Raw genomic sequence first — 21527 nt, forward strand, 5'->3', positions numbered from 1 at the left:
GTGTTGACAGATGTGAAAATTACCAAACAATCAGTTTAATAAGTCACAGCTGCAAAATACTAATGCGAATTCTTTACAGACGAATGGAAAAACTGGTAGAAGCGGACCTCGGGGAAGATCACTTTGGATTCCATAGAAATGTTGGAACACGTGAGGCAATACTAACCTTATGACTTATCTTAGAAGAAAGATTAAGAAAAGGCAAACCTACGTTTCTAGCATTTGTAGACTTAGAGAAAGCTTTTGACAACGTTAACTGGAATACTCTCTTTCAAATTCTGAAGATGGCAGGGGTAAAATAAAGGGAGCGAAAGGCTATTTACAATTTGTACAGATACCAGATGGCAGTTATAAGAGTCGAGGGGCATGAAAGGGAAGCAGAGGTTGGGAAAGGAGTGAGACAGGGTTGTAGCCTCTCCCCGATGTTATTCAATCTGTATATTGAGCAAGCAGTAAAGGAAACAAAAGAAAAATTCGGAGTAGGTATTAAAATCCATGGAGAAGAAATAAAAACTTTGAGGTTCGCCAATGACATTGTAATTCTGTCAGAGACAGCAAAGGACTTGGAAGAGCAGTTGAATGGAATGGACAGTGTCTTGAAAGGAGGATATAAGATGAACATCAACAAAAGCAAAACGAGGATAATGGAATGTAGTCAAATTAAATCGGGTGATGCTGAGGGGATTAGATTAGGAAATGAGACACTTAAAGTAGTAAAGGAGTTTTGCTATTTAGGGAGTAAAATAACTGATGATGGTCGAAGTAGAGATGATATAAAATGTAGACTGGCAATGGCAAGGAAATCGTTTCTGAAGAAGAGAAATTTGTTAACATCGAGTATAGATTTAAGTGTCAGGAAGTCGTTTCTGAAAGTATTTGTATGGAGTGTAGCCATGTATGGAAGTGAAACATGGACGATAACCAGTTTGGACAAGAAGAGAATAGAAGCTTTCGAAATGTGGTGCTACAGAAGAATGCTGAAGGTAAGGTGGGTAGATCACGTAACTAATGAGGAGGTATTGAATAGGATTGGGGAGAAGAGAAGTTTGTGGCACAACTTGACTAGAAGAAGGGATCGGTTGGTAGGACATGTTTTGAGGCATCAAGGGATCACAAATTTAGCATTGGAGGGCAGTGTGGAGGGTAAAAATCGTAGAGGGAGACCACGAGATGAATACACTAAGCAGATTCAGAAGGATGTAGGTTGCAGTAGGTACTGGGAGATGAAGAAGCTTGCACAGGATAGAGTAGCATGGAGAGCTGCAACAAACCAGTCTCAGGACTGAAGACCACCACACACACACCTTCTTTCTAGCCTCCAAATATTTTTGAATCACTTTTCTTTTCTTTTTTTTCATGTGGGAGTAGGCAAAAGTCAGAAGGTCCCAAACTTGATTAACAGGGTGGATGTTACAAGATCTAGTACTTCAAATCCCTCAATTTTTCCAATGCCAAAGTAATTTTGTTAGCAAGTGCACTAATACAATTTTGTCATCATCCTTTTCCAATCCTGCTCTTCTCATGCAGGATGAAACAAAATCCATGCACTTGGATGCTATAGGTCTATTACTTGTATACAAACAGAACAAAAAAGTTTAACAAAATTTTGTTCCATGTATATTTTCGGCAAGATTGGGATAAGAAAGGAAGGCAACACTGAAATCACATGTATGAAAGGTATACTGATCCAATACTGTTTAACTCTGCTGTCCTGTTAGTGCAAAGGGTTGAGTTTTGTGTTTGTGTACTCAAGTTTGATTCTATGTGTAGGTGTAATTTTTTAAACTTTGATCTGCTCAGTAATCAGTAGCACACTGTGTTTCTTTAACAATACATAGCCTACAACTACATTTCTTATCTTTAATGCTGAACACAACAGTTACAGATTGGACATGTCAAAAATATTCATGAACTACATTCAGTTACAGTAAGCAGTTGTAATATTTTAAATACACTATCAGTGACAGTGCCTTCCACAAAACACATGGAGTCTTCAGAGCAGATGCTCAATCAGATCTCCTCTATCTCCAAACATTTGTGACTTGCTGGATCATGCTTCTCTAAATTCTTCAAAGCATAGGTGCATCCGTGCTCACAATAGAAGCTTGGAAGCATCCTTCGAGTTCTTCCACATTCATCAGCGTAATAGAATAAATGTAGCAGAGTTTGGTAATTATCTGTAGCTGATGATGTAATATCTTAAAGAAATGTAATGGACATGAAAGTGGTAACCATGGTAGTTGGTACAACATTTTTTTGCAAAAGAATACATTAAGATGATGATGATATGTGATCTGTATGGTTCCCAGAGAATTACTGAGGATACAGGAAGCAGTGACCAAGAAGTCAAAGGGCGGCACGACACTTTCTTTTTCTTTTTACTTTGTGGGAAAGGGTATAAAAGAAAATGGAAGCAATGCTGGCAATGGACTGGAAAACATGGAATAGTGATGTGCTTGGAAGAAGAGAAAACATTTCAAGGCAAAATACATCTTTAAAAGTGGAATAATAAACATGGTTGTACTCCTATTTCTGTGTTGGTATTATACAGGGCTATTGCAAATGATTGAAGCCATTTCATAAATTCACTGTAGCTCCATTCATTGACATATGGTCACGACACACTACAGATACGTAGAAAAACTCATAAAGTTTTGTTCGGCTGAAGCCGCACTTCAGGTTTCTGCCGCCAGAGCACTCGAGAGTGCAGTGAGACAAAATGGCGACAGGAGCCGAGAAAGCGTACGTCGTGCTTGAAATGCACTCACATCAGTCAGTCATAACAGTGCAACGACACTTCAGGACGAAGTTCAACAAAGATCCACCAACTGCTAACTCCATTCGGCGATGGTATGCGCAGTTTAAAGCTTCTGGATGACTCTGTAAGGGGAAATCAACGGGTCGGCCTGCAGTGAGCGAAGAAACGGTTGAACGTGTGCGGGCAAGTTTCACGTGTAGCCCGCGGAAGTCGATGAATAAAGCAAGCAGGGAGCTAAACGTACCACAGCCGACGGTTTGGAAAATCTTACGGAAAAGGCTAAAGCAGAAGCCTTACCGTTTACAATTGCTACAAGCCCTGACACCCGATGACAAAGTCAAACGCTTTGAATTTTCGGCGCGGTTGCAACAGCTCATGGAAGAGGATGCGTTCAGTGCAAAACTTGTTTTCAGTGATGAAGCAACATTTTTTCTTAATGGTGAAGTGAACAGACACATTGTGCGAATCTGGGCGGTAGAGAATCCTCACGCATTCGTGCAGCAAATTCGCAATTCACCAAAAGTTAACGTGTTTTGTGCAATCTCATGGTTTAAAGTTTACGGCCCCTTTTTTTTCTGCGAAAAAAACGTTACAGGACACGTGTATCTGGACATGCTGGAAAATTGGCTCATGCCACAACTGGAGACCGACAGCGCCGACTTCATCTTTCAACAGGATGGTGCTCCACCGCACTTCCATCATGATGTTCGGCATTTCTTAAACAGGAGATTGGAAAACCGATGGATCAGTCGTGGTGGAGATCATGATCAGCAATTCATGTCATGGCCTCCACGCTCTCCCAACTTAACCCCATGCGATTTCTTTCTGTGGGGTTACGTGAAAGATTCAGTGTTTAACCCTCCTCTACCAAGAAACGTGCCAGAACTGCGAGCTCGCATCAACGATGCTTTCAAACTCATTGATGGCAACATGCTGTGCCGAGTGTGGGAGGAACTTGATTATCGGCTTGATGTCTGCCGAATCACTAAAGGGGCACATACCGAACATTTGTGAATGCCTAAAAAAACTTTTTGAGTTTTTGTATGTGTGTGCAAAGCACTGTGAAAATATCTCAAATAATAAAGTTATTGTAGAGCTGTGAAATCGCTTCAATCATTTGTAATAACCCTGTATAATTTTGTGTTTATTGTATAAAACACACAGTACATGCTGTATAACAATTAAGATTTCAGATAGCGCATGACACAGCATAAAATTAGAAAATTACCCTTAGATACAGAATCGAAACTGAGTACTCTAATGCAAAACTCTACCCACTGCACTAACTGGACAGCACAGTCACACAGTATTGAATCAGGATATCTGCTACACATGTTATTACAGTGATGCCAAAATGCCTTTGTTTGATGTCCATTTTCTACTGAAAATATGCACACAACAAAATTTTGTTAGAGACTTTTTTCTGTATTTTTAGTACACAAGGAACAACGCTGTGGAATTTGAGCGCATGAAGTTTGGTTCATCCTCTATATTATTTATCCATTTGATCCAAATGACTTGTGTAGTATTCATCTGTTACTGTCTTACACTTTTTAAGGTAATCAACAAAAATAATCCCTTCTGCATCCAAGAAAATATTAGCCACAGATTTTCTAGCAGATGATATAGGCTTCGCCTTTTCTGTTGCATCCAATCCCTGCTTTGATTTATGTACGGTATATTGAAGCTGTGGACCCACATCTTTTTCATAGTACCAGTACACAAATTCTGTTGCATTTTCCAAAACACACATTACTTTTCATATTTGTTTTTTGTTAGCCTTCAACAAATACAGAACCCATCTTGCTAAAAGCTCTGTCATAGTTGATTCTCTGTGTGAAATATACCATACTCTTTCTTCTAATATGATTATGGAGTCTGCTATTTAATACACCTATAACTAAAATGTAGACTTTCACGGCCGGAAATATCATGTCCATTATAATTATCCGGGCTGTTATGCCGTGGTCGGTTGACGAATTCTGTGTCGATTCCCAACGTTTCGTCTCCGACTGCGGGAGACATCTTCAAGGGGGTCCGTAGCTCAATGGAAGGTCCAACACACCCACTGGCTCGCTACTGTCAGTCAGTAGCGAGCCAGTGGGTGTGTTGGACCTTCCATTGAGCTACGGACCCCCTTGAAGATGTCTCCCGCAGTCGGAGACGAAACGTTGGGAATCGACACAGAATTCGTCAACCGACCACGGCATAACAGCCTGGATAATTATAATGGACACACCTATAACTGTTGATCAATCAGTACCATTTGTAGACTTATGATATTTTCATCTATGGTTGCAGTTTTGGTAGATCTTTCATGTGTGTCACCCTTAGGAGAAGTACATTCATATTTAAATTCAGTTGCCCATTTCTTACACTTGAAGTAAACCATCTAAAATGTAGAACTTTAGGCTGGCAGATACAAGGGTGCACATGAACTCAAACATGAGTCAGAGAATATTTAATATTTTATAGGTAATGTGGTGAAGGACTGAATTAAAGAAGATTCTGAAGGGGAAACTCCTGCTACTCCACTGAAGAGTACCTTTACAGGAACTCTTATAATTAATGTTTTCACAACGTAGTCATTTAACCCTCTGAATCTGTCACACGAATGGTATACCAGGGACACAGTGACCCTCAATTATTTGCTAGAGAAACAGCCTGAATGTAGAATATTTTATATTGAAATAGTGGCTCTCATATAATAAAAGCATTTTATTCCAACTCTGTCATGTACTTTTTTGATCAATATTAGGACAGATATATCCAAAATGAGAGAATAAGTAAAACTGCCGTGGAAGCTTTTCAATTATGTAATTTAAAAGTGATCCAGACGGAAAGACTTTATTTGCAGTTTATTTAGATGAAAATGCTATTCTTTTAATTAAAGGTACATATTACACAAATATTTTAAGTGTTCTCACTTATTCATAAATTTATTCATTCCACACTCTGGGAATTTGGACTATAATGTTACGGGTAACTGGCAGGCCTTTCCTATTAGGGAAAGCCATGTTAAAACAATGACTGTGGATGACTGTATTTTCTTCATCACTGTCTGAAATTCAGCAGACTGACCAGTTTCACAATTGTCCATAATTGTTGCAGAAGCACCAGCTTCAGAATCACTTTCATCATGAAAGTCTCTTACGCCACTTTTACAACTAACAATGCTTCCTGTATAACATATTCCGTTAGTAAAATGTCATTTCTACATGCCATTTTCACACAAATGTTCTTCATCCTCAGCTACTGAATACTTACACGATGTGTACTCTGGGGTCACAATGACTCTACAACAAATATTTCTCCACAAATTAATCAAATAACAATGTCTCACAACTTCGAATGTTCACCTCAACTAGGCCTCACTCAATGCTGAAATTATACTGGTGGCAGCAGGCTGTGTGTGTGCAATGGTGCACGCAGAGAAACAAACAAACTACTACAGGGTCAGACTGACTCAGATGTACACTTCTAGGGTTAATTTAATAAGGTGTACATCCTTTCATTTCCTTCCACATCACTGAATTTCTACACGTGATACAGCTCCATGAATAGAAATAATGTAATGTATATGTAACACAAGTTTTACATACATAATTCATGTGGTTTCAGAAAATGAAACACGGAGGTTACCTGGAAACAGTAAACTGTGGTACACTGTCTTCCCCACAAAATGAATGGTAAAACCTAATTTACTGCAGTCTGAATCTTCAGCAGCTGAGTCTACAATTATTGTGAAATATTTAGATTCACTTATGTCCTTGAATATCTGTTGCCTTGCAGACTTTCCCATTGTGCCAGTAAATTATCTCTGTGTGTTAAATGACACTATGTATTTCCCCGTGCAAGATTTTTTAGTCCGATCCATATGAAAAGCTAAGAACGGATCAAATTTGGCATTTAGATCCATAGATAACATGAAACTGCTGTTTCTAAAGGAGAATTTTTTTCTGATTCTTCTGAAACGATAATTCATCAATGAAAGTAATTCACTACACACTGTACCTCTCCATGAACATATCTCTATTTCACTTATTTATTCTACTTAGAAGCACCTAGTCAGTATACGGAATAGAGCATTTCTTAAGCTAAAGTTTAAAACATGATGATAAAATTCACTTATGATTTAATACTGTTACTCTGCCATTACAACGCTTCAACAATGATGTGATGTCTGGCTTTAAATAACTCTGTTTCAGACATCTTGTCCTTAGTGTCTGGCCAGTCTATTTGTGTCACTGATCCTGACGGAATGACAGTCTCACTAGTTACAGATTAACTCTACAGGCAAACTGTGATGTGCTCTCTGCTGCTTGTTTGAAGGCTTCATCTGTAAGACTGCAGCCTGCCCCTTGTGGTTGGGCTTCATCACTCCACATGCCACTGAAGATGGATCATAGCTGTGACTGACAGAAGGTGTGGGCTTGATGGGCCTTCCTCTGGCGAAGGGGCGAAACCAACTGAGAGCAAACAGCCATCTTCTGCTTACTGGCCTCCAGGTTGTATGTGTACTGGCTTCCTTGCTGTACGCTGAGGGAGCCCTGCCCTTCTGCCATCATGACATCCACCATCCAGAAAGAGCTGCGGGTACAGGTCTAAGAACACGTCATCTTTGGGAGTGCTGAGGTCCAGTGTATCTACACAGGAATATCCGCAGTTGCAGATGCAGTCACCTCTCCTGTTTCAGAGGGAACAACTGAGCCTGCAAGATCTGGACAATCACAGAATATGGGATTATTGGTAGTTGGGAGCTCCAATGTTAGGCATGTTATGGGCCCCTTAAGTACATGGATGCCAAGGAGGGGAAGAAAGTCAGTGTGCACTCTGGGTGCATACTGGGTGGAATCATTCCAGATGTGGAATGGGTCCTTCCAGATGCCATTAAGAGTACAAGGTGCAGCCAACTGCATGTGGTGGCCCACATTGGTATCAATGATGTGTGTCACTTTGGATCAGAAAAGATTCTCTCTGGTTTCGAGCAGCTGACAGAAGTGGTAAAGGCTGCCAGTCTTGCTTGCGAGATGAAAGCAGAGCTCACCATTTGCAGCACAGTCGACAGGACTGATTGTGGACCTCTGGTACAGAGCCAAGTGGAGGGTCTCAGTCAGAGGCTCAGATGGTTCTGCAACCATGTAGTCGGCAGATTCCTAGACTTGCGCCATAGGGTGGTCGGGTTTCGAGTTCTGCTGAATAGGTCAGGAGTTCACTACACACAGGAGGCAGCTACATGGGTAGCAGTGGCTGTGTGGTATGGACTGAGTGGTTTTTTAGGTTAGGGGGTCTCGGGTAAACACAAAAAGGGCTTCAGTCTCAAAGGGTGCAGGTGGAACAAAGGAAGAATGTAGAGAAAGGAACCATCAGGGTAATAATTGTAAACTTTCAGAGCTGTGTTGGGAAAATGCCAGAACTCCAAGCGCTAATAGAAAGCACTGATGCTCAAATTGTTACAGGCACTGAAAGCTGACTAAAGCCAGAAATAAGTTCAGCTGAAACTTTTGCAAAGAATTTAATGATGTTCTGAAAGGATAGGCTAAACGCAGTTGGTGGTGGCATGTTTGTTGCTGTTTGACATAGTTTATCTCATTGCAAAATTGAAGTAGATAGTTTATGTGAGTTAGCATGCATAAAGGCCATTCTTGGCAACTAGAATAAAATAGTAACTGGATACTTTTACTGACCTGCCAACAAAAGTGATACAATTGCTGAAAGGTTCAAAGATAATTTGAGTTTAATTTCAAACACCTACCCGACTCATACAATTACATTTGGTGGTGACTTTAATTTACCCTTGATATTTTGGCGAAAATACATGTTTAAATCAGGAGGTACGCATAAATCATCATCTGAAATTGTGTTAAATGCCTTCTCTGAAAATTATTTCGAGCAGTTAGTTCTTGAGCCCAAGCGTATAGAAAATGGTTGTGACAACACACTTGACCTCTTAGCAAGAAATAAACCAGTGTTAATAATGAACATCAAAACAGGTACAGGGATTAGTGAACACAGGGTTGTCGTAGTGAGACTGGAATATAGTAACTCCCAAATCCTCCAAAACTACACAAAAAATGTACCTATTCAAAAAACAGATAAAAATTCCTTTGTTGTCTTTCCGAGAGAGAATCTCTATCTTTCCAAACTAACAATGTGAGTGTAGACCAGATGTGGGTTGAATTTGAGACTTATACCAAATAAATTAACAAACAATGGAGCTGATCCTCCTTGGTACACAAAACAGGTGATAACACTGTTGCAGAAAGAATGAAAAAAGCATACCAAATTTAAATGAATATCAAATCTCCAAGACTCGTGATCTTTTACTAAAGCCCCAAATTTCATGCTGTCATCAATGCAAGATGCTTATAATAGTTCCACAATGAAATTTTGTCTCTAAATGTAGCAGAAAATACAAAGGGACTCTGGTTGTATGTATGGTATGGTAGCGGCAAGACACAATCAATGCCTTCTCTGCACGACAGCAATGGAAATATTATCGATGACAGTGGTGCCAAAGCAGAGTTACTAAACACGGCCTTGCGAAATTCCTTTGCCAAAGAAGATGAAATAAACAATCTACGATTTGAATCAAGAAACTGTTGCCAATATGAGTAACTTAGACGTAGATATCCTCGGAGTAGTGAAGCAACTTAAATCACTTAACAAAAGCAAGTCTTCCAGTCCAGACTGTATATCAATTATATACAACTGCTTGCTCGGCGAAAGATCTGTACCCAAAGACTGGAAAGTTGCACAGGTCACACCAATAGGAGTAATCCACTAAATTACAGGCCCACATCATTAACGTCGATATGCAGCATGATTTTGGAACATGTACTATGTTCAATCATTATGAAGTACCTTGAAGAGAACAGTCTATTGACACACAGTCAATACAGATTCAGAAAAAATCGTTCTTGTGAAACACAACTGGCTCTTTACACGCACAAAGTGCTGAGTGCTACAGATAAGGGATTTAAAATTGATTCGGTATTTCTAGATTTCCAGAAGGCTTTTGACACTGTACCACACATGTTGTGAAATTGCATGCTTATGGAATATCGTCTCAGTTACGTGATTGGATTTGTGACTTCCTGTGAGAGAGTTCACAGTTCGTAGTAATTGACAGAAAGTCAACGAGTAAAATAGAAGTGATTTCTGGCATTCCCTGAGGTAGCGTTATAAGCCTCTGCTGTTCCTTATCCATATAAACAATTTAGGAGACAATCTGAGCAGTTGTCTTAGGTTGTTTGCAGATGATGCTGTCGTTTATTGTCTAGTAAAGTCACCAGAAGAGCAAAACAAATTTCAAAAGGATTTAAAAAAGATATTTGTATGGTGCAAAAATTGACAATTGATCCTAAATAACAGAAAGTGTGAGGTCATCCACATGAGTGCTAAAAGGAATCAGTTAAACTTGTGTTACATGATAAATCAGTCAAATTTAAAGGCTGTAAATTCAACTAAATACCTAGTAATTACAGTTACAAATAACTTAAATTGGAAAGAACACACAGAAAATATTGTGGGGAGGGCAAAACAAAGACTGTATTTTATTGGCAGAACACTTAGAAAATGTAAGAGATCTACTAGGACACTGCCTATACTATGCTTGTCCATCCTCTTTTTAGAGTACTGCTGTGTGGCGTGGGATCCTTACTGGATAGAATTAATGGAGTAAATTGAGAAAGTTAAAAGAAGGGCAGCACGTTTTGTGTTATCATGAAATAAGAGAGAGAGTGTCACTGAAACGATACAGAATTTGGGGTGGACATCATTAAAACAACACGAAATTTCAATCACCAACTTTCTCCTCTGAATGTGAAAATATTTTGTTGACACTGACCTACATAAGGAGAAATGATCATCACGATAAAATAAGGGAAATCAGAGTTTGCATGCACAGATCTAGGTGTTCGTGTTTCCTGCGCGCTGTTCAACACTGGGATAATAGATAATTATTATGAAGGTGGATTGATGAACCCTCTGCCAGACACTTGAGTGTGATTTGCAGTCTCCATGTAGATGTAGGTGTAGATATCTGTGCACCCCTCAAAGTTTCATGGTACGTGACATATGCTTTACCTTCCCCAATCAGTTGTAAATTGGTTATACAAAGGCATGTTTCAGACCAACACCCAGCTTGGCTGAAGCTAACACTGAGAAATACAGTTGTGTCCTCTGGTACATTGATAAAAAAAGATGTTATTAAATTTGCTACCACAGGATTGATAGGAGGAGAGGGCACACTCTGCATAACTTTAATTTCTGAAATTGTCCCGGTGGCTATTCCTTGTCAGCTTGCAGTGGTACTGCTTCGGTTCCGTAATGTCCCAGTTCCCCACTTTTCTGCTCTAGTGCAGCTTGTTATCTAACAATCTGTTCTGTCATCGTGGTAAGAGAATCACTCATATTAGTGGAAAACGTTTCCATCGGCATATTGCCTATGCTATTAGTGCCAAGCCAAAATATTGTACAAGGGAAGTTAACACCAGGTTCAAATGTAAGGTACATAATACAAAAGGAGTTACTCTAATTCTTATGGTGTATCATAGCCCATCTACATTTGTTACAATCCCATGCCAAAGGACCCCAACATCATCAAGTAAAACATCTGACTGGAACAGCCTTGGTACACAGCACCTTGTGCCCAGGAAGATTACAAAATGCTCACCTAAAAGGCATCAAATATATTTTGTGACAGTTGCCTCTGAACTTGGAGAGGTCATGAGGTTAACGATACTGTACCAGAGTTACTTTCAAATTGAAATGAATGTCTTTGGGATCTACCACAGCCAACAAATTATACAATGAGAAAAACACCTTTCAATCACCACCCTTCATTTGGAATTGCAGGTTACAAGTTGAGAGAAGTTGACTGCAGTGATGTTCATGTAATGACTAGTGATGACAATGTCTGGTGTTGTGAAGACCACTCCTGGACGTAGGTTGTGATGACGACAGATGGTGAGACTCCTATTTCTGTTCACTAGTTGTCGAGAAGCCCATTTCTGTACTGACCTCAGGTCAGGAGGTCAGTGGGAATTGAGGTTCAACAGGTGAGGCGGTAATATTACAAGTGACTGAGATCAAGCTCTGAGGGCTGGTGAGTGTTATGTCTTACAGCTGAAGGCAGCAGTGAAACACTGGTACCTGTAATAACATTTTATTAATGTGATTCATCCAATGAATTCAGTCTTCGCTGGGGGCTGCTCAGTCAGCAGTCCAACAGCTCATGTAGCTTGTCAGGCAGGATGCCTGACAGTGGGGTGCAGTGACAGGGGCTAGCAGGACAACCTATGGACATGCCTCTGTTGAGACAAAGGGTCTCAGCACTCTCGTAGATGATGCACACTTAGACCTGTACCCACAGCATCTTCTGGATGGCCACTGTTGTGAAAGAGAAGCAAAAGGCTCCAGGCTCCCTAAGCACATACACCATATAGTCAGGAAGGCAGTAGCCATACAACCTGGGAGGCCAGCAAGCAGAAGATAGAGGCTGGCAAGAACATGGCTGCATGCAGTCAGTTGGTTTGGCCTTTCACCAGAGGAATGCCCAGCAAGTCTGCATTTTCCATCAGTCACAGCTGTGATCCATCTGTAATGGCAGTGTGGAGCAATGAAGTCCAACCACAGGTGGCAGGCTGCAGTCTTGTAGATAGAGTCTTGAAACAGACAGCAAGCAGCACAACACAATTCGCTTATAGAGTTAATCTGTAACTAGAAAGACAGTCATTCCACTGGCATTGGTGACACAGATAGAATGTCCAGGCACTAAGGACAAGACATCTGAAGCAGGGGTATTTAATTCCGAACATCATGTCAGGACATCACTGAACCATCATTATAGCATGGTAGGTGGCCATTTGCCCTTGTTTAACCAGAGGTGTCAGCAGTCCTGTCCACACCGTGATATCTCCATTACGGACATTTTTCTCTGCCCCATCAGTACTAGAATGCCTTGGAGCGGCATTGTTAGGATGATACATGTCATCAGTCCATATTGTAGAGTTTGCAGAATGACATTCTGGATGCTGTCATACTGCACCATTTTTCTCTGCCCCATCAGTACTAGAATGCCTTTGAGCGGCATTGTTAGGATGATACATGTCATCAGTCCATATTGTAGAGTTTGCAGAATGACATTCTGGATGCTGTCATACTGCACCATTTGCACTCCTTTCTATGACTCCATTCGCTGTGTGGCAATGAGTTATAAGTGTTGCCCTGGTTTTGCAATATTTGCTCTCTCTGTGTGCTTTAGATTATGATTGTGACATAGTCCGAGTTGGGCTTGGTTCTCTTACTGTTTGTGTCGAGCCAATAGCTTGGATGGCTGGTGGTTGAGGGACTAAACAGTGAAGTCATCAGTCCCTTGGTCAAGTAGTAGTTCATCTGGAGTTAGTGATGTCTGACAGAAATTTGATCAGATCATGAATAAAATTGGGATATTGGACAAAATATAATGCATAGTTGAGATACAGTTTCATTCACCTAGCTTCACAGTCAGTCAGTTAGTACCTAGCGTATAGTGTCCAGCAATCAGGTGAATAATGACCACACATATGCACCTGCAAAATTTTGGCATACTCATTTATTCGTTGGATGATAGTGAACTGGTGATTGGTCAACTTATAATGCAACCACATGCAGTATTAAGGAATGACATTTCTGTTTCACGACAAGGTCATTTCTATGTGGTTTTCTCATTACTCATATCTGTTTTTGAGAGATTTTTTCTCTACATCACATAGGCTGCAGTGCCTACACCGATATCTGCTTCCTTTTTCGTAATTATTAACCATCAAAAGTATCATACTAAGTAATGCCAATGGACAAAAAAGAATACAAAAACTAGTTTTATAATTTCATCCAGTATACAATAGAATTAATCAGAACTGCAAAAATGATAGAACAAATTTTAAAAAGCCACAAGTAATAATAATAACTTAGAAACTATAAAACTAGGTATTGCCGTGGAAACAGAACAGTATTGAGATTACATATACCAGTAAACATTTTCTCAGGAACAGATCTAGTAGTAAAACAGGACATATATTTGAATGTTAAATTTATAAATGCATCTTTAGACTTAAATAACATAATTGAACTCAAATTAATATACACGCTATGGTCATAAGCTGTTTACTGTCTGCTGCACTTACACACTAGTTGTAACGAAATAGTTCTCACACATTTTAAAATAATATGAGTGTCCCTACTACTACCCAAGATGTCTAGATTTCTAGAGTTTGACTTTGAGGTGAATAGCAGCATTAACTAAAAATAGGATGAAACTTACATGCTTATGTTTCTCTTTTCCATTTTTTGCCTGGTTATCCTCTAGTTCAGCTGTTTTTCTTGAGAGTGTCTTTCGATGATTTGTGCTGGTTTGCTTGTTGCACACAAATACAACATCTAACGATGATGAATCACTACTGTCATGTGTAGAATGTGATGCAGAAGTATCTTCATTCTCTGTATCACACCTCTTCATGTATGTAGAAGGATTTGTTTTTGTTTCCTGATTAGCAGTTGTTTTTTTATTATAGTGAGAAATTTTAGTTGATGTCTTTTTTTCTCCCTGGTGTGCATTAGAATATTTGTCCGTTATTGCCTCTGTATCACTTGGTGAAGTACTTCCAGGACACCACTTATGGTGAGAAATTTTAGGCTCTGCCTTGTTTCCTTCATGTTGCATGCTCGAATACCAGTTAAATATTGATTCAGTTTCACTAAGTGAAGTACTACTACGAAAACACCCAACGTTTTTTTTGTAAGGTTTCTTGCATATTTCACTGTCTCCAGAATCTGAAGAGAGTGAAATGCATTTTTGTGGTTCTGTCTCAGGTTTTTCCATTCCACTTCCTCCAACAAAATGTTCAGTAACCATTCTGTAAGGTGAATCAAAGACTTCTTGCCTTTTGGCTTGATCTGTGTGTTGAGCTTCTGATTCTTCATCAGCACAGACTTTTTGGCTTTTAGATTGTTTTGTGCAATGTGTTATGGATTCTTCATCAGGAAGGGCTTGTTGGCTGTTAGACTGCTGTGTTTGTTGAGTTACTAATTCTTCATCAGCACTGTCACTGTCTATACCACTGAAAAGTAATTCTTCCTCCTCTGGGACTAATTTAAACGTGAAATTTAGTCCATCCTTTAATTTAGAGTCATGTACTTCTAAAGCATTTTCTGTTTTTATTTCTTCTCTTGTACTCGTATCTTTGTGATTACTTTTCAGTGCAAGCTTTGAACCACTAGTAAAAGTGCGAGTAGGATTTTCTATCTTGAATAATGTTCTCTTACTAATTTTTGGGGTGGAACAGACTGGATCTTTTCGTACCTTCTGGGAGAGTACTGGGGATGAATCACCTATATCTGAACCTATATCTGAGTAATTAAATATTTTATCACTTAAGGGGCTTACGTGAACTGATGTTTCCTCTGCAGTTTTGAAATCTGAATTTTTGTTACAGTTTATGCTGTCATTACTACTTTTAATTTGTGTATATGAAATATTTTCAAAAGCTGCCTTTGATGTACTAGGGACTTCTAAATCTATTGCAGTGTGACTGCTAATATTTGAAAGACACGGCAGTTTAATTTCATGAAAATGAGATTGTGTAGAATTAATATCATGAAAATATCTTTTATTTGTGTCTTCATACTCTGGTGATAAATGCAAGTCTGATAAAAACTGGTCTATGTTGCAGACCAAATTGAATCTTAAAACATAATTGAAATTCTCACTAACTGGTTCCTCATAAGTTGCACACAATCTGTCTAGGACACCAGGGACGAGAGGAGGTTCTGTTACATCTGTAACAGAAACTGAAAGCTGTTGCAGTTTTGTGCAAGATATCACCGGTTCTGAATAGCAACAGTTCTGAAATTTGAAACTTTTTATAAATAAATTCGCCATATTACTCAATTCTTGCACTTTCTTCAAGCAGTTTCTTGTCTCTTCTTTCAAATCATCTAATTCGTTGCATTTGGGTGCCACGAAATAACATTCTGTATCAACTGGTATGATGGTCTCATCTTCATCTTTTCTGTGGTCCTGAGTGACATTACTTTTACCAACCTGGAAGAAACAAAAGAAGTTACTGTTTTCTGTACACAATTTAAGAAATTATTCCAATAGTACATCTGTGAAAATATATACAAGGCAAGTCACATAAGACTTAACATCCCTTTTATTTCCTGTATAGTGCAAGGTAATGAAATGGAAGTTTTCAGCAATTGACAATGTGCAGAGGGGCATGTGATCTTGTTGCACAGTTAATACTCTAAATTTTGTATCAAATAAGATCGTGAAGCAAGTATGTTTTTTATGCAACAATGTATTTCAAAGGCATTTGAAAACTCTTAAGAAGACAGGTACAGTGATGTAACACTTGTAATGTTGGCATTAAAATTTTTTTCAAAAGTAGTTGAGAAATGTGTACAAAATTGAAAGCCAAGGCAGTTGGATTCAGCTATTGCAGTGTCAACAACATCAAGAGTTGCTTTCATGCCAGGCTTTGTCATTATTTGCAGCAAGAAGATAGGCCTCTGTTACTGGGATACATTGAATTTCCTGTTTCAGTTAACTGTCATTTTCATAGTGCTTTCTACCTAAAAAAAAAACCCTTTAATTTAGAAAAGAGATGGTAATCACTCAGGGTCAAGTCCAGGCTGTAAGAGGAGTGCTCAAAGACTTCGGCCGCAAACTGCCAAAGAAAATCCTTTGACAACACAGCAGAAAGCAGGAAAGTAGTATTGCAAAAAAGCACCACAGTACCAATGGACAACAGCCCTTGCCGTTTGTTTTGAACTGTGCATAATAGTCGGTGAAGGCTCTGACAATAGCCCACTACATTTATGGTATCTTCTCTACGTCTTAAGTCAACGAATAGTATGCCCTTTGATACCAAAATACTGTGGCCGTAACATTTTTGGTCCTCAGATATTGTTTGGCTTTTTTTGATTTTGCTCGGGATTGTGAATGATACCATACCATTGACTGGAACTTTGTTTCTCCACATCCTCATTCCCCACAGGCAGCTGGCACAAGTGGTGAACACTACTGGCCTTGCTTGCGGGGTGCAGGCAGAGCTTAAAATTTCCAGTGTCGAGTGGTGGTGTTTGGTTTGGAGTCGGGAGGACAGTCCCAAACAGAGGCTCCATTGATTTTGTGACAGTCTTTGCTGCAGATTTTCCTGCATTATGAGGTGGAGGACTATAGGATTCCCCTTGGTAGGTGAGGGGTGCACTACATAAAGGAAGCAGCTACTCAGGTAGCAGAATACGTATGGAGTGCACATACCCCCACCCCCCGTTTGTTTTTTCAGGCTAGGCAATAGTTTGACGTAGGGCTCTTGATTAAATATCGATATTTTTTCAAAAAAATATCAGTATATATTGGCGATATATCAATATTGAGTGCCGATATTTTTATTTTATATAATTTTTTTCGCAGTTTTTGGTGAATATTTGAAATTGTTCTTTTGAAACTGTTGTAGATAATTGTACTTTCACTGCGTGAAGGAGTTTTACTACTTTTTGAGCTTTTATCACATCCGGTCTTTCTATTTGACCCTGTGAAGCAAGTATAGGTAGCACAAAGAAGAAGTCCAATTGCACTGCGGGTTTGCGATGTGGATGGAATAACAAGGTTTCCAATGTGAAAACATAGCACACCAGTTGCATTAAATTTTTTTTTAATGTGTCTAGTGTGCTATTTCTTCACATCAACATTCTTCAAAAACAGTTGCTGAAAATGATGAACAAAACCCCAAATGACAAGACTAGTCTTTGCGGTGAGCTGAGACATGTGATGCGAAATGCTGAGGTAATCAGCACTTGCTGCTACCAGCAGAAACTGGAATGTTCAACTTCACCACAAAATTCTGACACTACAACTGCTAGTTTTCTGGTGTGTACAGAAATTAAAAAACTGGGAATTTGACATGAGATGTTTCGGACAAATCTGACATGTGACGAAACCAAATGACAGACCCATCAGACAAAGTTTTTTGTGCCACTTCCACGCAGTTACCATCATCAGCAAAGTTGTTAACGCAAAGTGTGAATGTGCATCATTTTCCTTTCAATTCTTGCTCTAAGAGGGATAGGCAGGCTGCTAACTTGTTGATGTACAGGATATCAATAATAAATCAATACCTAAATATACAGCTCTAAAACCGGCAATATATTTACAATGTGCTGCTGACATTTTTATCAATATATTGGATTCCTGATTTTTAAAAATATCAACAGTCCTAGTTTGCTCCCCAGTCAATACGTACAGAACGAAATCTGATGACATATAAGGTAGACACACTTCCAATGTCAAAATTTTAACAGTAAATTGCTGAATCATTTGAAACATATTCACTAAATTTACTGCCCTCCTGGAAAGGTATTAGACTCAAGATATACTAGTAACTGAGAGTTGGATGAAACCTGAAATAGAAAGATGCAAAATATTAAATGAGACATGGCATGCATATCAAAAAGATATGTTAAACACCGCAAGGACGGGATGCGTTCATTGCAACTGCCAAAAATATTACATCTGGTGAGGTATAAAATGAGTCTCAGTGTGATGTTATCTGGATGTGAGTAATAATGCTATGTGAACAAAAATTAATAATTGGATGTTTTGAAAATCCACCCAATTCTGATGTAACAATTGCAGTATCGATGAAAGAAAGTCTTTCCTCACTAGTGCGGAAGAATGCTGATCATTACATATTAGGTGGAGGTGATTTTAACCTAATGAGTTTAAACTCGGGTATTTACGGATTCATTGCAGGTGGTATGGACAGATAGTCTTGCAAAAAAGTTCTGAATGTTTTCACCATTAACTGCTATGACATATTTTATATCTTGTAGCTACAAATAGGCCTTATTGACAGTGTTAATACAGAGGCAGGGATCAGCAATCATGAAGCCATCACAGACATGAAAATTACTAGGGCATTAATAATTCCATCAAGAAGGATAATGCCAGAAAGTGCACATAAACAGCTGTTAGCATTCTGCTTAAACAATGAATGGGACATAGAGGAATTATGGGCAAGTATGAGGAGAAGTACGCACTGAGTAAGCAAGAAATTTTGAAAAATCTGTGATTTTTGCACTCTTTGTTCAAAAAACACAGAAATGTTGACAGGCAAAACTCACTAGAAATTCATGCATCCATAAGAAGAGATGTGCGAAGCACACAACAACTTCTGCTGTCAGGTATTACAGAAAGATCTTCCTGAGAATCCTGGAAAATTCTGGTCTTATATAAAATCACTAAGCATGTCAAAGGTTCATATTCACTCACTCATAGACCAGTCAGCTGGGGCAATAGAAGACAGCAAAACAACAACAAAAGTTTAAGATCTCTCATAAAAAATCATTCAAGCAAGAGGATCATACAAAATTGAATACCACACACTCTTTCTTATGGAGGACACAAAAACAGGCATAAAAGGCATTGAAAAACAGCTGAAAGATTTGAAAACAAATAAGTCACCCGGTCCAGATGGAATTCCAAATCAGTTTTACAGAGTGTGTTCCTCAGCACTGGCCTCATACTTAGCTTGCGTTTATTATAAATCTTTCACCCAGCACGAAGTCCTAAGTGACTGGAAAAAGCACAGGTGGCTTCCACATGTAAGAAGGGTAAAAGAACAGACCTGCAAAATTATAGACCAATATCCTTAATGTCAGTTTGAAACAGAATTCTTGAGTATATTCTAAGTTTGAATATAATAAATTTCATTGAGGGAGAAAAAAGAGCTTATTTCTACAAAGCAATATGAATTTAAAAAACAGTGCTCATGCAAAACATAACATGCCCTTTTCTCGCATTATGTCCAGTGAACCATGGATCAGGGGAATAGGCAGATTCCATATTCCTACATTTCCAGAAAGCATTTGACACAGTGCAGCACTGCAGGTTGTTAATGAAGATCTGAGCATGTGGAATAGGTTTCCAGATATGTAACTGCCTCAAAGACTTTTTAAGTAACAGAAACCAGTTGTTATCCTGGATGACAAGTGGTCATCAAAACAAAGGTATCATCAGGAGTGCCCCAGGGAAGTTGTAATACCTCAGCCAGTCTTTAGTACAAGAAAGCTATCCCAAAAGATCTCTATTTGTATATGAAAAAGACTCATATTTCTAACTTACTCAAAGAAAAATGTGTACAATTTCATGCCACAGATATTTAAAAATTAGAAATGATTTGAAGATTACAAACAATGGTGACCCGCGTAAATCTTGTGGAATAAGACATCAGTATTGTGACTGGTGTATTACATATTGCCATTGAATTTCACAAACAACAAAAAACTTAAGCATTCAACAGTAATGTCTTGTCCTGAAAAGTTTCTTTTACAAGTCAGTGGCCAAAGCAAAAATACAGTTATCTACTTTTGTTGGTGAAACAATTAGTAGTATGCAACATGTAGCACTATTTGTTTTAGTCCTTGTAATTTATAGGTCCTTTGACATCACACGCATGTAACACTAAGGTGAGAAAGAAAAACAACTTGGCTAATTAAAGAAAAACAACTTGGCTAATAAGTGAATAAGTTCAAGGATTCATTTATTGAGGAAAACATAGAATTCACTAACTGTTCTCTTTTAAGCACTTCTAAGATAATTCTGTGAGTGTCCCACAGTAAGATTCAGTGATAGCTTTACTGTTAGAATAGCAAGTAATAACAGTGTATTCTGTGTTCAACAGCCCTGTTACCACTGTGCTTAAAAAACTGAGTTCTGTAGTTCATCAATTATCAATGCCAGAGGCCCTCATAACTTCCATGTACACCATAACCTTTCACAGCCAAACAGGAGACTTTGTTATCAATTATTTCCAGGTTTCTGGGCTTTAAACAAATCGTGTCAGCACATGAAATTACAACGTAAAAGTAATAACAGATACAAATAAAAGTATATGAACTCAAAAAAAGTCAAGCCATAACTTTAAGCAAATTTAATCAACAATATAACATAAGAATCAGCTTAATTTTTCAAGGAAGTTCTCAACAGAATAGAATGAGTAATCCATGAGGAAATTCTTAAGTTTCAATTTGAAAGCATGTAGATTACTGCTAAGAGTTTTGAATTCTTGTGCTAGCTTACTGAAAATGGATGCAACAGTATACTGCACACCTTTCGGCACTAGAGTTAAGGAAGTGCAATCCAAATGCAGACTGGATTTCTGCCGAGTATTAACTCAGTGAAAGCAGCTAATTCTTGGGAATAAGCTGATATTGTTAACACAAAATGGCAATAAAGAATATATATATTGAGAGGCCAATGTCAGAATACCCAGACTAGTGAACAGGTGTCGACAAGAGGTTCACGAACTGACACCACTTATTGCTTGAATCGCCAGTTTCTGAGCCAAAAATATCCTTTTAGAATGGGAAGGGTTACCGCAAAATATAATACCATATGACATAAGCGAATGAAAATAAGCAAAGTAGACTAATTTTCAAGTTGAATGATCACTTACTTCAGATACTGTTCAAACAGTAAAAATGGCGGCAAGAAGTCTTTGAACAAGATCCTGAACATGGGCTTTCCACGAGTTTACTATCTATCTGAACACCTAGAAATTTGAACTGTTCAGTTTCACTAACCATATGCCCAGTCTGTGGAATTAAAATGTTGGGTTTTGTTGAATTGTGTGTTAGAAACTGTAAAAACTGAGTCTTACTGTGATTTAGCATTAGTTTATTTTCTACAAGCCATCAACTTATGTTATGAAATGCACTATTT

The 21527-nt window shown here is 38.6% G+C and overlaps 1 protein-coding gene across 1 annotated transcript in view; it reads right to left on the bottom strand.

The window, feature by feature from the left end:
- LOC126470637 (Fanconi anemia group M protein) overlaps positions 1 to 21527 on the bottom strand; it is a 243069-nt gene that overhangs the window by 15584 nt on the left and 205958 nt on the right. The window contains exon 20 of the mRNA XM_050098618.1: positions 14064 to 15842. Within this exon, the coding sequence (XP_049954575.1) occupies positions 14064 to 15842 (1779 nt within the window). The remainder of the gene's footprint in view (positions 1 to 14063; positions 15843 to 21527) is intronic.

This window comes from Schistocerca serialis, chromosome 3 (genome assembly GCF_023864345.2).
Source record: "Schistocerca serialis cubense isolate TAMUIC-IGC-003099 chromosome 3, iqSchSeri2.2, whole genome shotgun sequence".
Lineage (NCBI taxonomy): Eukaryota > Metazoa > Arthropoda > Insecta > Orthoptera > Acrididae > Schistocerca > Schistocerca serialis.